The sequence below is a fragment of the Oncorhynchus masou genome, chromosome 31 (genome assembly GCF_036934945.1).
Source record: "Oncorhynchus masou masou isolate Uvic2021 chromosome 31, UVic_Omas_1.1, whole genome shotgun sequence".
NCBI lineage: Eukaryota > Metazoa > Chordata > Actinopteri > Salmoniformes > Salmonidae > Oncorhynchus > Oncorhynchus masou.
In genome coordinates, this window is record NC_088242.1 from 85,763,687 (window position 1) to 85,781,551 (window position 17,865).

Here is a 17,865-nt window from a genome sequence, read left to right on the forward strand (position 1 = left end):
GGTCACTATTACTCCTGTTTACATGTATACAGTATATACCATAGGTATTTTACCATAAGTATTTATATATTCCTGCTACCAGTCACTTTTCAGCCCTGTTTACATGTATATCCATCCACCTATCACTCACACTTACATAGACACTCACCCACATACTCACGTAGACACACTCACACTTACATAGACACTCACCCACACACTCATGTAGACACACTTACATATACACTCACCCACACACTCTCACTCACGTAGACACACTCACCCACACACTCACACTTACATAGACACTCGCCCACACACTCATGTAGACACACTTACATAGACACTCGCCCACACACTCATGTAGACACACTTACATAGACACTTACCCACACACTCTCACTCACGTAGACACACTCACCCACACACTCACATAGACACTCGCCCACACACTCATGTAGACACACTTACATAGACACTTACCCACACACACACTCGCCCACACACTCACGTAGACACATTCACCCACACACTCACACTTACGTAGACACTCACCACCACGCAGGCACCCACTCACCACTTATGCTGCTGCTATGCTGTTTACTATTGTTATTATTATTAATGCTGTTACCAGTCACTTTCTCCTAATGGCTGCCTACATATTTACATCTACCTCAATACTCCAGTATCCCTGCACACTGACCCTGTATATGGCTTCCTCTCTTTTTTCTCATGGTTTTTATATATTTGATTATTACCTATCCTATCCTTTTTGTATTGAATACTGCACTGTTGGGTAGGGCGTGCAAGTTGTGCATTTCACTACTGTACATGTGACAAAATAAACTTGAACTTGATAGGCACTGTGTATGTGGACAGGTTGCTATCAAGCCTGAAAAAAGTGAATTAACAGAATTTTATTACATTTTGTTCACCACACAACTATGTCCATCTGAACACATCCAGACATCCACAATCAAAACCCAGTAAACATTTATTTTAAAATCATTTCTGATCTTGTTGTGGTTCAAGTTTGCAATTTGTTAATACTATGGGTGTCATGCATAGGTGTAATATGTGGCAGGGAAGTCAGGCGCAGGAGAATCAAACTGAGTGTAAAATGGAGTCTTTTAATAAAGTTCCAAGAGTATGCTCCATAACACTAAATGTACAAACAAACCAAACATGGGTACAAGGACCCGACGCGCACCTAATACAACAATCACACTATATTGACAATAAATCAATCTCTGACAAAGACATGAGGGGAAACAGAGGGTTAAATACACAACAGGTAATGAATGGGATTGAAAACAGGTGTGTGGGAAGACAAGACAAAACCAATGGAAAATGAAAAAAGGATCAATGATGGCTAGAAGACCGGTGACGTCGAACGCCGAGCACCGCCCGAACAAGGAGAGGCAACAACTTCGGCAGAAGTCGTGACAATGGGTCCCTTTAGTGGCAATGATTATACCAGTTGTTCAAATATATTACACGTTGTCATAACGTTAATGATTGTGATGCTTTTTGCTTTAACTTCTGTGAACATTGTGGTTAGATTCCATTATGATTCAATGTACCATGTTTGTGGTTCACAATAGTAACCCAAATCTGACCAGAATCTGTCCCACAATAGATAATGTGTGTATATACACACTATCATCTTGATCTGATGTGTGGTTAAATACACAGGTCTACAAGATTAAATATGCTATTTGGATGTTCTTTTAAAACACCTATTCATTCTGAGACACATGCCATTCTCTGAATTCAGAATTCACGCCTTAAAGAAAAGACAAATCTTTTTTTTTTGAAGGTGAACACCGTCATCAGAAACATTTTATTTTCCATTTCCTAAGTAGGTTGAGAAGAAACACTAACAACCATAAACATGAATGAGTCAGCAATATTGTCACCCTGGTAATGTACATACAGAGGTTGTTTTTAGGCCAGTGTTCTGTGTCTCACCACTTCCTGTCTAGCGTACTGAGTAAAAGTTCTAACAAGGGAAGTTCACACTTCAATTTCACTTGTTGTCTACTACCCCTGTATGATTTTTACTTACTCACTTTAGAAGGTTTACTTTTACTCACTATAGAAGGCCTTTAAATATAACATTATAATGATAAAAGTAATTATTATTCAGTACTATTCCAAGGCATTTCTACATTGTAGAAGACAACACAAATCAACACAGTCCTTATTGCTAACAAGGTACATCTATAACATAAAATAATATAGAAAAAATAATTTTTCAAGCCGCTCACGTCAATGCAAACTATTTATATCTACAGTAATAATCTGTCAATGAATTAGCCTGGTCATTTGAACAGGCAAAGTGCTAAACGGCCCAGCCAGGCCACCGTCACAGGCCCTAGCAGTATTGGTAACACTTTACTTAAAGTCTGTAGATATAATTCTTTATAAGTTGTTATGAACATGTATGAACCTTTTATAATGTGTTATTATACACCTGGTCGTTCGAGCCCTGAATGCTGATTGGCTGAAAACCACAGGTATGACACAAAATTACTTGTTTACTGTTCTTATTATCTTAGTAACCAGTTTATAATAGCAATAAGGCACCTAATGGGTTTGTGGTAGATGGCCAATGTACCATGGCTAAGGATGCTGTGTTATGCCTAAGAACAGCTCTTAGCCATGGTATTGGCCATATACCACATCCTCTCAGGCCTTATTGCTTAATTATATTATGTCATGTTTCTCAACTGACTCAAAATGGCTGTTATTTACTCAGGATCAATAGGAAACTACAATACACCATGTTAAGGGGGTCTTGCATGCTGAAGTTATGACACGTCTTATAATGCACCATAATGCATTTTAATTACAGCCTTTAAGTAAGTGCTACCGCAGTGATGTCTACAGTGGCATCCCGACATCCTCAGTGGAGTCTGCCTTCATATCAAAGACCAGACCGTTCCTATACATCAGCATGGTGACTTCACAGTCAATCTCTCCTTGGCTTGGACCGCCAGTTTCTAAACTTAACACCTGGCCCTTAAAATCAGAGGTCAGTGGGTCACTGACTCCATCTGGTGTGCTGGAGTCTCCAAGGCTCTTCTCGTTCTCGTCTTCACACACCTCCAGGAGAGTGGCTTCCTCAGGGTTGGGATCTTGACTGCTCTTGTCATGTAGCTGCAGCTCATGCACCTCTTCCTTAATCTCATACATGTCCTGTTGAGACCAAGTCATTCCAATTCAAGACCAAATCCTGACTTGAGATGCCCCAAGTTCACCAGAACTCTGGCTACACAGGTTCGAAGGGACTCGAACAGTCAGGCAAATGTCTCAATGATAACAGTATCAGTACATGCCTTGGACAAAGATTCAAGTTAGTTACGCTTTACAAGTATAACGCACCAGTTAGGCATTATTTAAACGTAAGAAAGTTTACCTCATTCACATTCGTTTCTATACCAGCTGTTAAATACATTTTGGGGTGCAATATTGTTTGTTGAATGCATGGAAAGTTTGTGGCGACTGAGTGCAGAAGGCAGTTTCTCCTCAGATTGTGCTTTGTTTGCTCAGCAGGTGCTTTCCTCCCACCAATTCACATAGACATAAGCACCTCTATGGCTGTAGTCACTAACCCTACCTTTTATGGTTACAGTCTGACAGGGCTCGAGTCATTGCACTACTTTTTGCATCAATCGTGGCTATAGTATTACTCTATCATTTTAGATTTTATGTAAAAGAACAGAGCATGTCATGTAATAAGTGTCTACTTTAAATTCTGTTTTGTATCAATAATGTGATGCATATATTCTGACACTAGCACAGTCCAACCTTTTTAATATTTATGGAAAATGTGGAGTTCTGCACAGAAAAGTAAGAACACAATCCTAAATATGTAAATTGTTAATTGGATCTTACCTGAGTACTCGCTCGATAGTTCTTGGACTCTGCGACCATAGGATGTGGTATTGGTGGGAAGATCTTGCTTTTATTTCTGAGAATTAGAATAAAGGTAAAGATGCTGTTTAGTATGATGTGTGAAATCTTGTTGATGTTTTTATAAAATGAACAATATTCATCCCGGGTAGACCAGGTTTTCTTGCTAGTCCTGAAGATGTGTTGTAAAAATATATATATATATCAGCTCACCTCTTGATGATAAATAAGCATATTGTTATTAATATTGCAATTAAAACAATTTTGCCAGCTATCTTCCAGCCTTATTGGAGAAGATAAAGAAGATAATTGTATTATTTTATGTTGGTGAGTTGTTAGTGTTAAGCATCTTGAATCTGTATGAACACATAATTCAGGCAGCATCCACATGTCAATCATTTGAATAGTAAAAATTGCGACTGAAATAAAATATAATCATAACATGAATGTATGTACTCTCTATTTCAAAATAGTTTGAATGTTTTGATTGTTCTCTGGTCTAGTATAGTCTGTGCCATTAAAAATCATTCCTATCTTCTTGATTCATACCAGTAATGGACTTGTGTTGAGGCTTTGTCAAGATATGGATAGATATATTTCGTCCTGAGCCTGCAGCTGTTGCTCCAGCAAGATAGATATTGTATTCGGACTCAGGTGTCAGGTTTTGAATAAGGTACTCGGTTTTTGATGCTGAAATGTTGTGACACTCTGATAAGAGACAGAAATGTGATATTAATATTTATAAGTCAAAAGTTTGGACACACCTAAACATTCAAGGGTTTTTATTTTTTTTACTATTTTCTACATTGTAGAATAATAGTGAAGACATCAACTATGAAATAATACATATGGAATCATGTAGTAACCAAAAGTGTTATACAAATCAAAATATATTTTATATTTGGGATTATTCAAAGGAGCCACCATTTCCTTTGATGACAGCTTTGCACACTCTTGGCATTCTTTCAACCAGCTTCATGAGGTAGTCCGCGCAAATGCATTTCAATTAACAGGTGTGCCTTGTTAAAAGTTAATTTGTGGAATTTCTTTCCTTCCTTATGCGTTTGAGACAATCAGTTGTGTTGTGACAAGGTAGTGTTGGTATACAGAAGATAGCCCTATTTAGTAAAAGACCAAATCCATATTATGGCAAGAACATCTCAAATAAGAAAAGAGAAATGCCAGTCCATCATTATTTTAAGACATGAAGGTGAGTCAATTAGGAAAATGTCAAGAAGTTTGAACGTTTCTTCAAGTGCAGTCGCAAAAACCAACATGCGCTATGATGAAACTGTCTCTCATGAGGACCGTCACAGGAAAGGAAGACCCAGAGTTACCTCTGCTGCAGAGGATAAGTTCATTAGAGTTAACTGCACCTCAGATTGCAGCCCAAATAAATGTTTCACAGAGTTCAAGTAGCAGACACATCTCAACATCAACTGTTCAGAGGAGACTGTGTGAATCAGGCCTTCATGGTTGAATTGTTGCAAAGAAACCACTTTTAAAGGACACCAATAAGAAGAAGAAGAGACTTGCTTGGGCCAAGGAACACAAGCCATAGACATTAGACCGGTGGAAATTTGTCCTTTGGTCTGATGAGTCCAAATTTGAGATTTTTGCTTCCAAACCGTCGTGTCTTTGTGAGACGTAGAGTAGGTGAACGGACCTCCGCATGTGTGGTTCCCACCGTGAAGCATGGAGGAGGAGGTGTGATGGTGTGGGGGTGCTTTGCTGGTGACACTGTCAGTGATGTATTTATAATTCAAGGCACACTTAACCAGCATGGCTACCACAGCAGTCTGCAGCGATACGCCATCCCATCTGATTTACACTTAGTGGGACTATCATTTATTTTTCAACAGGACAATGACCCAACACACCTACAAGCTGTGTAAGAGCTGTTTGACAAAGAAGGAGAGTGATGGAGTTCTGCATCAGATGAGCTGACCTCCACAATCACCAAACCTCAACCCAATTGAGATGGTTTGGGATGAGTTGGACCGCAGAGTGAAGGAAAAGCAGTCAACAAGTGCTCAGCATATGTGGGAACTCCTTCAAGAGCGTTGGAAAAGCATTCCAATTGAAGCTGGTTGAGAGAATGCCAAGAGAGTGCCAAACTGTCAAGACACAGGGTGGCTAATTTGAATAATCTAAAATACAAATGTATTTTTAATTGTTTAACTTTTGTTTACTACATGATTCCATGTGTGTTATTTCATAGTTTTGATGTCTTTCACTATTATTCTACAATGTAGAAAATAGTAAAAAAATAAAGAGAACCTTGAATGAATAGATATGTCCAAACTTTTGTCTGGTGCTGTAAATACTATTTTAATTCATTCATTACACAATTACACATGTTCACCACAGAGCGTTAACTCATCTAGTTAGGAGGATAACTTTACTTTTTATTCCAATGTGGGCCCCATTATTTTGGCTTCTTGTGTAGCAGACTTCGTAGTGTGTAAGGAAGCCTTGCTGGTCTTGCACAGGAATAGGTTTCCAATGCAGCACTGCAGAGTTGGTTACTACATTAACAGTGAAATTCTCAGGTGCCTTACTAGCTGCTGAAAAAAAAAAGATATTCCTGTTAAATATTGTATACAGTATTTTTTAGTAAAGAACTACATCATCGAGCATTGCTGTGACAGTCAGATTTTTTTTAGATGAACTTTGCTTACCACCCTCTTTTTTGTACATGAGATGCATTTCTGTTGTTTGTGGCTTTCCATCAGTTTGTTTGTGAACGAGGTAAAAGTAACGTACATAGTCGTCCATCTCTAAAAATCAAAACCAGACATTATCTTCAGTTCAAGAGAGATACTGTATATCTTGGTCTATCACAGTAAGACAAACACAGACATTTCTTATTCTTAAGAAATATATACATTTCGTGAAGTTCCCCCTTACTTTGTCTGATAGATTTGAGTGTTTCCTCCACTGTTCCATTCATCATTTTTGATATATTCACTTTGGGTGGTTGTGTTTCTCCGTCTGTTAGCTTGTACCATTCCAGACAGGATTTTTTAAGGCGAGGGGTATAATTGCGTGGGATGAGTTTGTCATCAGGCCAAGCTAATTGGAAATGAAATAACAAAATGTTGAATTAAGGAATGAACATCATTGTGTAGAAATAAATTAAGCAAAAGCACAAACGAACACACACACACACACAAACAAATGCACACACATACTTACACTTCCTGGGATATGTAAGATGTTTTGCTGGGACAAAGATATGTGTCTGCGATGACTTTCCCACCTTATTAAAGGCAAAAATGTAACCACTGACAGCAGAGTAAGTCACATAAACACTAAACTCAGTGGTAGTGATATTGGTGTGGTTCTTTAGCTTTAGTTGGCAAGGCCAAATATGGAGAGAGAGGTTGTAATTCACCTGTCCCACAGAGACTGGATAAGGGGGTGTCTGGAAGACACGGGTACAAATTAAGTTATGCAGCTGTTTAAAACACAATTTGAGCCTAATCGTAATCAGCAGGTTCTAGAATGTTGTTTAATTTTCAACGCTGTGTAACATTCTGTAACTTACACCCCAAGTCAGATTGAGGAGTCGGGTACCATTGTTAAAATCCTCCACTGTCCACTTAACCTCTGTGTGATTTTGGATTTCTGCAACAAAATTACAGTTACAACCAGAAATGGTAAGCCAGGAAAATGTCTCTATCTTGGGGCAGAGTCAGTCAATTCAAAATTCAGACAATATAGAAGATTAAAATGAAATTCATGAATTGAAGAACTGGTCATTATTTCCAATCATCATCTACTATAGTAGGCCTATCTATATATGTAAGAACAGAATTGACTGATTTCAAATAGTACTGCACTTAAACCTGATGAGTTGGACTGTAGGCGGCTGCAGCGAGTGTTACAGTGAAATATCCATTGCTCACCAGTGGGAACGTCCAAGATTGGAGTCCAGTCGCTCCACAGGGGACGTTTGACATGCTTGGACTTTTGTCTGACCTGCAGTTGGTACATGTATTGGTTCTGGAGATTCTCCAGAGTGACCATGGCTGTACAGACAAACACAGGTTTACAGTCTCACTCTAGTGATAGTTTTGCACTGTTTCGAACACTCAGGCTGAATTTTATTCAGACCCAAACGAACATTACAATGTGTTGTCGCTCTACTGCATTTCGGATATGCCAGAAAGGGCTGCTTATTTCTCAGAGCTTAGTGAAACTGAAAGTAGCTCACCTTGTTTGACTTCTGTTTCAGTTGTGTTCTAGACCAACAGAGAAAATGTAAAATTAATTAAGGCAAAAATACTTATCATCAGAAAATAAGAAAACAATGAATGGAAGCATTGTTGCAAGGAAAAGAAGAGATCTTACCCATATCTCGGAGGTTTTCTCTAATCTTCTGAACTTGACCTCTAATATAACATCTTCTGGCATGTGATTTTTCACTTCTGTGACAAAAGTGTCCTTTAAGAATTGTTTGCATTTTTTTACGACTACATTTTTATTTGACTCATAGCCTCTTTTCTCTGGTGTTACTTGAAATGTAACACATCTCATCTGATATCTTATAAACTCTTGAATCTTGGAAAATGTTCACTTTGAGCATGGCCTTTATTACCTTCCTTGTTAACCCAGCTGAGGGTAAGATTACTTGAGGATCTTGACATAGACATATTCTGGGGCGCTTCATACTTAACTGCAGGGAAATAACAAAACGTTATACCTTAACAAGGATTACAATATGACTCTTGGGATTAAAATCATACCATGGTTATTCATGTGAAGTCCTTTGTGGATTCTTAATAATAATAGTCCTTTTAATTGGAAGATGCCTTTCAGGACACTCAATGACATCTTACATTAAAAGTAGGCCTACATAGAATCTAGTGCAGTACATAAAATCATAAAATCAAGTGCATCAATCAATAGTGCAATTAAAAGGACCAGATGAAACAGGACAGATCATGTAGGGCTAGGTAGGACATGGCGGGTAGGAAAGTCAATCAGGCACCCGAGGCTATCTGGAAGATGTGTTTTGAGTTTAATGTTTTGACTGTCTGCATTTTGTATTACTTAGCCTGTATTTTACATAGAAAAACAGAATCTTGTGAATAAAAAACGTTTTTTTTTTACCACTTTCATTCAGTCGAACAGAGACACTGAGTGACTGGCAGCTCCCGTTGCCCATATAAGCAACCACCCATAGATCCACGGGCACTTTTTCGAGCACTTTATCGTCATTCACAAAGATATAGCTCTGCTGATTTTTGCCCAATGATTTTTTTTTTTCAGCAGAATTGGAGCGCCTGAAAACATTAAGGATGACAGCAACATTTGGTACACACACACTAAACAGATATCAAATCAATCAAATGTATTAATAAAGCCTTTTTTTACATCAGCCGATTTCTCAAAGTGCTATACAGAAACCCAGCCTAAAACCCCAGACAGCAAGCAATGCAGATGTAGAAGCACGGTGGCTAGGAAAAACTCCCTAGAATGGCAGGAACCTAGGAATAAACCTAGAGAGGAACCAGGCTCTGAGGAGTGGCCAGTCCTTTTCTGGCTGTGCTGGGTGGAGATTATAACAGTACATGGCCAAGATGTTCAAACATTCATAGATGACCAGCAGGGTCAAATAAGAATATATGCATTTCAGAAACAGAAAAGGATTAATAGTTTATTGATTGGGGATATACTACAGTTTATTGTGCCTTGTGCTTGAGGATTAACTGTCTTCACACTGTCAGCCTTGCTTTATCTACCAGTCCACATAACGTGCACACACACTCACATTTCACAACACTTGTTGTCATAGCATAAAGTAACTAAGTCAGAGGTCTCTGACATACAGTGCATTCGGAAAGTATTCAGACCCCTAGACTTTTTCCACGTTGTTACGCTACAGCTTTATTCTAAAATGGATTAAATTGTTATATTTCATCAATCTATGCACAACACCCCATAATGACAGATCAAAAACAGGTTTTTAGAAATGTATAAATAAAAAACAAAAATATCACGACTTTGTTGGAGCACCTTTTGGCAGCGATTACAGCATCAAATCTTCTTGGCTATGATGCTACAAGCTTGGCACAACTGTATTTAGGGAGTTTCTACCATTCTTCACTGCGGATACTCTCAAGCTTTGTCAGGTTGGATGGAGAGTGTCGCTTCACAGCTATGTTCAGGTATCTCCAGAGATGTTCAAGTCCTGGCTCTGGCTGGGCCACTCAAGGACATTCAGAGACTTGTCCCAAAGCCACTCCTACGTTGTCTTAGCTGTATGCTTAGGGTTGTTGTCCTGTTGAAGGTGAACCTTCACCCCAGTCTGAGGTCATGAGCAGGTTTTCATCAAGGATCTCTCCTTTAATCTTTTCCTCAATCCTAACTAGTCTCCCAGTCCCTGCCGCTGAAAAAATCCCCACAGCATGATGCTGCCACCAACATGCTTCACCATGGGGATGGTGCTATGTTTCCTCCAGACTTGACACTTTGCATTCAGGTCAAAGAGTTCATTCTTGGTTTCATCAGACCAGAGAATCTTGTTTCTCATGGTCTGAGAGTCCTTTAGGTGCCTTTTGGCAAACTCCAAGTAAGCAGTCATGTGCCTTTTACTGAGAAGTGGCTTCAGCCTGGCCACTCTACCATAAAGGCCTGATTAGTAGAGTGCTGCAGAGTTGTTCTTCTGGAAGGTACCCATCTCCACAGAGGAACTCTGGAGCTCTGTCCGATTGACCATTGGGTTCTTGGTCAACTCCCTGACTAAGACTCTTCTCCCCAAATGTTCAGTTTTGCTGGGCGGCCAGCTCTAGGAAGAGTCTTGGTGGTTCCCAACTTCTTCCATTTAAGAATGATGGAGGCCACAAAATCCTGTATGGAGAATTCCTTCAACCTCATGGCTTGGTTTTTGCTCTGACATGTACTATCAACTGTGGGACCTTTATATAGACAGGTGTGTGCCTTCCCAAATCATGTCTAATCAATTGAATTTACCATAGGTGGACTCCAAGTTGTAGAAACATCTCAAGGATGATCAATGAAAACAGGATGCACCTGAGCTCAATTTCGAGTCTCATAGCAAAGGGTCTGAATACTTATGTAAATAAGGTTTCTGTTTTAAAATTTTTATAAATTTGCTAACATAAAAAAATAAAATTTCACTTTGTCATCATAGGGTATTGTGTGTAGATTGGTGAGGACAAACATGATTTAATACATTTTCGAATAAGGCTGTAACGTAACAAAATGTGGAAAAAGTTAAGGGGTCTGAATATTTCCGAATGCACTGTAATAGCAAACTGGATCCTGCCAGGTTCATGGAGGCATACTAATAACACGCTGAGTTTGAGGTCTCTGTCTGTGTGACTTATGGAAAGTGCACAAACATGCATAGCTAACTTACTTGTAAAAAAGCTCATAGGTGGCATTTTGCATAGACCCAGACTTCGTCCATTCACATGTATAGGTGGTAGCTTTTTCAGTTTTCTTGTAGCATTGAGGACTAGAAGGATATTTACTAGTTGTCCCTTTATTAAGAAATGAAAAAAGAGTATTTAAATGAAGAGAGAAATTATGAGTTGTTGTCCTTTTCAGTAGTATGTCTTCAACTTATTTGTTCTCACCAAGAGGGTCGAGTTAAACTGAATATCCCCTCCGTAATTATTGGGACAGTCAAGCATGTTTTGTTATTTTGGGGTCTGTATTTCAGCACTTTGTATTTGAAATTATACAATGACTGAGGTTAAAGTGCAGATTGTCAGCTTTAATTTGAGGGTATTTTGATTGATATTGTGTGAACCGTTTATAAATTACAGAACTTTTTGGACATAGACCCCCAATAGAAATGAATGGGAAAAATAATCTGAAACACAACCAAAACAAACAGCAAATGCATCCAACAGGTTTGTAGAGTCAGACTATGTACAAAAAGTTCTGTAATTTCTTAACGGTTCACACGATATGGATGAAAATTCCTTCAAATTAAAGCTGGCTGACTGCACTTTAACCTCAGTCATTGTTTGATTTCAAATCCAAACTTTTGAAGTAAAGACCCAAAAGAAGAAAAAATGCTTCACTGTCCCAATAACTATGGAGGGCACTGTATATTATGAGTGGAATATGCTATTAATCATTATATCACATTAGATGTTACTTTGCATAAGCATCCCCAAATGAGTATTTCAAAAATGAGATAGAAATATAATTGTAACTATCAGTGTGAAATAAATTCTACACATATTTCATCTGTAGTTCTGTACAGATCATTTACAGTAGCAGCGCTGTCACAAGCTAACCAAAAGCTTCCTCATTGTCACACCTTGATCACAGTAAATGCATTTTAGCGTTCTCTTATGGTTTTGGCAGTATGACAAGGGTATCACTACAGAGATAAGCTGAAAAGAACTGATGCTGAGCCAAGAGCCACTGAAAGCCGCTGAGTAGAGAGAAATATAATAGTACCTTGAGCTATTACCATAGCAAGAACCAGAAACCCTGGCAGGAACCAGTGTTCCTTTGCCTCCATCACCTCAACAACCCCCTGAGGGAGTTAGTGTGTAAAGTGTCCAAACAGGTGGTTATCCAGGGTTGATCCGTCTGCGCATAGCCAAGGAGACGTGGGTTTGCTGGACTGTTAACACTGTTCCATGCAGATGTTCTCAAACCTGTTTCAGTTACTCTTCTTGTAAATGAAACTGTGGGGAGAGAAATGTCAGCATACTCTTGTTTTTTGTCAGGTACAAAGGCAGAGCAAGCAGCCTCTCAACCATAAACCACCGTGTTGGGGGAGGGGACTGTTCTGACTGTTGGGGGATTAAGCTGCCACATTGGCGTATCGTTACAGAGAGGATGTTGGCCACTGTGATCTCCTGGGGTGACCGAAAATAACATACCTTCCCACACAGTAGCATCATCTATTTTCACACTGCTCCTGAAACAACCAGCTCAGGCTTTGATGGACACTTTTTCATATCAAAAGCATCACTCATCACAGAGGTTAAGAAGCATTTCTTTACAATGGTTTGCTGAACCAATCTGAATGAAGCCACTTTGGGAGGTCCTTCTGGGAATCAGCTGAAGGTGAGGTCAATTTTGAGGCTAAAGATTGAAACTTATCCTCTCTTACATCCTCAAATTGGATTTCCATTTTCAGTTTCCCTGAAATGAATGCATTTCTTTACCATTGCCTTATTCACGTCATACCTAAAAAATGTACCTATTAAATGTGTGTTATATTTCCATACGCAAATTGCCCTTGAAGAGGAACTCCACTCCAGGTCTATCATAAGCTATGGTGCTCCTCACCAGAAGTATTATTTATTTTGTGCATTTTATTTGCTGTACAATGCTTTAGCCAACACAATAAAAAATGACAATTCACACAAATGTAAGATGTTACAGAGATTCATTCCCATCCTTCTACTTATTTGGAGCTAGTGGGGTTGATTCTTGAATGGATGTAAAGCCAGTGTAATGTGATTGTTGGATGTTGCTGTGTCTTTGATACACTATGGTTCTCTAAACTTTGAGAACCATGGCTTGTAAATGTGTTAGAGTACATTGTTTTGTATGTTATTTCAAGTTATCGATATTGACGTCAATTACATTTCAAGTAATGATGTTATTTCAACTAGAGTTCAACCTGTCTGACATTACGGTATTTCAGCCTGTTAGTAAGGACATTTACTAAAGTTTGTGAAATATGCTGAATTTTTTAATGTAAAAGTTCTTTGAAACTTCTTAGGGATCGGTGTCCCATCGACGGGACAGTTGTAAATCATGCAGCGCCTTATCACGATCACAGATTTTAGAGAAACAACAAATGTTGGTACATATAAGTGTCTTATATCGGCTGAAAGCTTAAATTATTGTTAATGTAACTGCACTGTCCAATTTACAGTAGCTATTACTGCTGAAAAATGCCATGCTACTGTTTGAGGAGAGCTCCTAACAACAACAACACTTTTTTCACCACGATAGGTTTGATCAATTCACCTCTGAAGATGAAATGTGAACTTACATTATTAAATATTACTCTGATTTATCATCCAAAGGGGCCCAGTGTCGTTTTGTTATATAAAATCCTTTTTCATATCTTAAAAAAGGTCCATATAGCATGCACAATCTATTTTGTATTTCCACTCGTTCAATTTGCATAGAAAGGAATCTGTGAAAATCCAACCCTAAACGTTGTTTCCACCAGTCAAATCACATTCATATGTATTCGTAACCAGACTTCACTATATCATTAGGGGTGTAGTATATTTTATAGGACACCAACTTTGGTCAGAGAGCAACGCCTTCATGGCACGCCGATGCCACAGGCGTTCTTCACTTGATCGACTTTAAATTTGTCAAATAAGCACCAAACTGGGTCAAACAAAGCTAGCTAGGTAGCCAATGAGCTAGGCTTTACGGGAGTATCCGGAAACCCTGTATTTGTCGCATAATGTAGCTGCTAACCTTGTGTGACAGCATGCCTTTTCCTTTTGGACAAATATTACAAGAATATGGAGAGTTATGAAGTTATGAAAACTGGTTGTTTTGCAAATGTTGAACTTATAATATGACTACTAATACTGGAAAAGCTAAATCAAAGTCCAAGTATACAGATTTGACGATATTCTTGCAGAAAAATTTGATACGGATGCAAATGTCTCCTTGCCCAAATGTACCTGGGTGACTTCACACTAAATGTCATGTAGTTTGCTTGTACTTCAAGTTATCCATCTGAAATGTTGCACTTACACTGCTGCCATCTTGTGGACACCATCGGAATTAGAACCAGAGTGATGGCTAGAACTGGGACCTTTCTGTTGTATTTCGAAGATGGTTGTAGAAAAAAGTGGGTTTTTTCAGTGTATTTTCTCCTACATTCAACTCACATTTCCACAAACTTCAAAGTGTTTTCTTTCAAATGGTACCATATCTTTGCTTCAGGACCTTAGCTACATGCAGTTAGATATGGGTATGTCATTTTAGGAGAAATTTGAAAAAAAATGGCGTGATCCCAAATTAAGCAGTATACAGCAAGTGCTCTGTGATGTAGACTTAGTTCTCCTCACTGAGGAGAGGCAAACCTGCCTACGAAGAGGGTGGATTTGGTCTTGTTGTATCTGATGTCATCCTAAAAAGGTGTACTACTTCATGAGAACTTCCGCACCTCAGCAAGGCCATACTACTGTACATGCGGCAGCTTCAGTTCCCTTCTCGTTCACCTCCACAACTACCTTGTGGATCACAGTGGACAGAAAGAGGGATTTTTGTCTCCATTCATCCCAGACAGGTCTGCCTTGTCCCGGTCAAACACGTCTGTCATGCACAGTTGAGCCAGATGCTTCCTCAGTTGGTAGTCCTCCTCAACTTTAAACTTAAGATGTTTGACAATGACCTTGGTGTCGGCCATATTTCTCCTGTCCGTCCACTGATTTGATTTTCTCTGGCGTCAGAGACCACTTAGAATAGAACAGGTTTAATTGCTGTAACTGCTACAATTATATTGACACACTTAATTTAAACTTCAGTTAAACTCTATAGCAGTCCCTCCAGGCTTCTGTGATTCTGCAACCGCATAAGTCAATGCAAAATCAACCAATCAGAGAGTATCATGCGAGACCTTGCAATTTTGACCAATCCCCACACTTTTAGTGCATAAAAGGGTCCAATCAAAAGCAGGTTCGTAATGTTGACCAATTACTGCACTGTTACTGTGAAAAATGGCCCAATCCAACCACATGTCAACAAAGTTGATGGCTGACAGGCAGTACAATGAACAGAAATCAATCTCATTTGCCAACAAAAATAACAGCTAAAGACCGTGCGAAACAATTTCCAATCAGCAGTCAATGTCAGAACAGTTCCCACACAGCGGCAGATCACCATGACTGAATTGGTAGCAGGGAAGACTGTAGCAAGCGCTGAAAGAATCAAGGTGTGTGGCATTTTACTCAAACTTTTACTCCGCTAACCTTGGCTTTAGTAGGGTGGTCGGCACTCTTCTCTCCCCAGTCTGTCTATGGAGAACGCTGCTCAAAGCACTGAGTGCAATTGGTCAGCATTGCCGTTTTAAGCTCTGTAAAACTTAATATGGATCACAAAAGCACACTCTTTCTGGATATTTTTGAAATTGTAATAGTGTTTTAAATGTACATATCAACCACAATATTCTATTTTTACGTTTTCAGTATATCACAATTGCAAGTATTTTGAAGTCAATTTATTTGAAATAAATAAATATCCTCAATTGAAAGCGATTGATCAGCTTTGAATCTATTTGTTTTTTTTGAGAGAGTTTGAGTTTGAATGGGAGGTGCATCTCGTGTTGATAGCAAGCCCCAAGCCCGATGGAGAGGTGTGAGTGGATTATGACAGAGCTGTTTGTTCAGGAAAATAACAATATTGAGCACTTTAGATGTTTCTAATTGTTTTTGTATCATGTATTCTGCTTAAAATTGTCCTAAAAATCAGCATGGCACTGACAGAGATGGTTGCCTCACTTCAAGTTATTAATACATTATGCAGTATTTAGTTTAGGAATTATTTCTTACATTGTTACACCAGGAAATCTTAAGTCTTATTACATACAGCCCGGGTAGAACTATTGGATATAAGAGCAATGTCAACATACCTACATTATGACCAAGAATACGACTTTCCCGAAGTGGACTCTCTGTGTGGACCACCACCCCGTACAATGTAGCTAATTCCAGTATGAGATCTAAAACAACGACGTCGCAGGAGGGGAAGACTAAGCCGGCCACCTGGCCAGGCTCCGTAGACATGCACATCGCACACCACTCCCGAGTATACTACTTGCCAATGTACAGTCTTTTGACAAAAAGGTATACAAAATTCGAGCAAGGGTTGCCTTCCAGAGAGACATCAGAGATTGTAACATTCTGTTTCACGGAAACATGGCTCTCTCGGGATATGTTATCAGAATCGGCTCAGCCACCGGGCTTCTCCATGCATCACGCTGATAGAGATAAACACCTCTCTGGGAAAAGGAAGGGCGGTGGTGTATTCTTCATGATTAACGACTCATGGTGTAATCATAACAACATACAGGAACTCAAGTCCTTCTGCTCACCTGATCTAGAATTCCTTACAATCAAGTGCTGGCCATTTTACCTACCAAAAGAATTCTCGTCAGTTATAGTCACAGCTGTGTACGTTCCCCTTCAAGCAGAAACCAAGACGGTATGGTGATTTTTCAGTAGCATATTGTTAAATATTAATGCAATAAAACAGAATCAATAAAAGCTTTAAAGGAACCTGTAACCACACCTGTATAGCATAAGAAAAGCCAATAATCAAAATGAATAGACACACATTCTAATCCAGATGCATGCCTGGATAAGAAGTGTCAGAATGATTTGTAGAGTGTTAAATGATTTGTAGAGGTGGGAAAAAGTCAGCCTCAAAGGAAGAACTGAAGGTGGGAAACAATAGTGGCGTGAAGCCAAAAAGAGTTTACATAGAGAGGAGTGACTGTATGTGATGTAAGGATGGAACTGTATAAAAGGAGTGTGCAGAGGCTGGGAAAAACAGTTGATCCATGGACTAGCTCGGCTTGTTACTTTGTAATAAAGTCTATTTGATTTCACAAATTCCGGTATCTGAGAAATATTATTGGACCAATATTTCTACGACAACGGCTATCAAGGAACTTCACTGGACTATATGAAAACTGGAAACCATACATCCTGAGGCTGCATTTATTGTAGCTGGGGATTTTAACAAAGCAAATTTGAGAACAAGTCTACCTAAATTCTTCCAGCATATTGACTTGCTTTACGCCCTTGCACAATAACCTCGACCACTGCTACTCTAACTTCCACTATGCTTACAAAGCTCTTCCCTGCCCTCCCATCAGCAAATCCGACCAAGAAGCCATCTTGCTCCTTCCGTCTTCTAGGCAGAAACTCAAACAGGATGTACCAGTGACGAGAACCATTCAACGCTGGTCCGAACAATCGGAAG

The 17,865-nt window shown here is 39.1% G+C and overlaps 1 protein-coding gene across 3 annotated transcripts; it reads right to left on the bottom strand.

Annotated features, from left to right (window-relative positions):
- Positions 1 to 1,089: 1,089 nt before the first annotated feature.
- Positions 1,090 to 12,703, bottom strand: LOC135524646 (interleukin-6 receptor subunit beta-like). Of its 3 annotated transcripts, none has more exons than XM_064952368.1 (16): positions 12,346 to 12,703; positions 11,288 to 11,411; positions 9,016 to 9,188; positions 8,501 to 8,578; positions 8,254 to 8,327; positions 8,117 to 8,144; positions 7,809 to 7,931; positions 7,448 to 7,527; positions 7,096 to 7,324; positions 6,808 to 6,972; positions 6,579 to 6,677; positions 6,303 to 6,464; positions 4,447 to 4,605; positions 4,111 to 4,180; positions 3,880 to 3,955; positions 1,090 to 3,180 (listed from the first exon to the last, which is right to left on the bottom strand). In XM_064952368.1, the coding sequence occupies exons 1-16, from the start codon at positions 12,407 to 12,409 to the stop codon at positions 2,866 to 2,868; spliced, it is 2,019 nt and encodes a 672-aa protein (XP_064808440.1). In that variant the 5' UTR covers positions 12,410 to 12,703; the 3' UTR covers positions 1,090 to 2,865. The 3 variants fall into 3 exon arrangements, with proteins under 3 accessions (XP_064808440.1, XP_064808439.1, XP_064808438.1); XM_064952367.1 differs by having other exon boundaries at positions 6,303 to 6,461; positions 8,254 to 8,330; XM_064952366.1 differs by having other exon boundaries at positions 8,254 to 8,330.
- Positions 12,704 to 17,865: the final 5,162 nt, after the last annotated feature.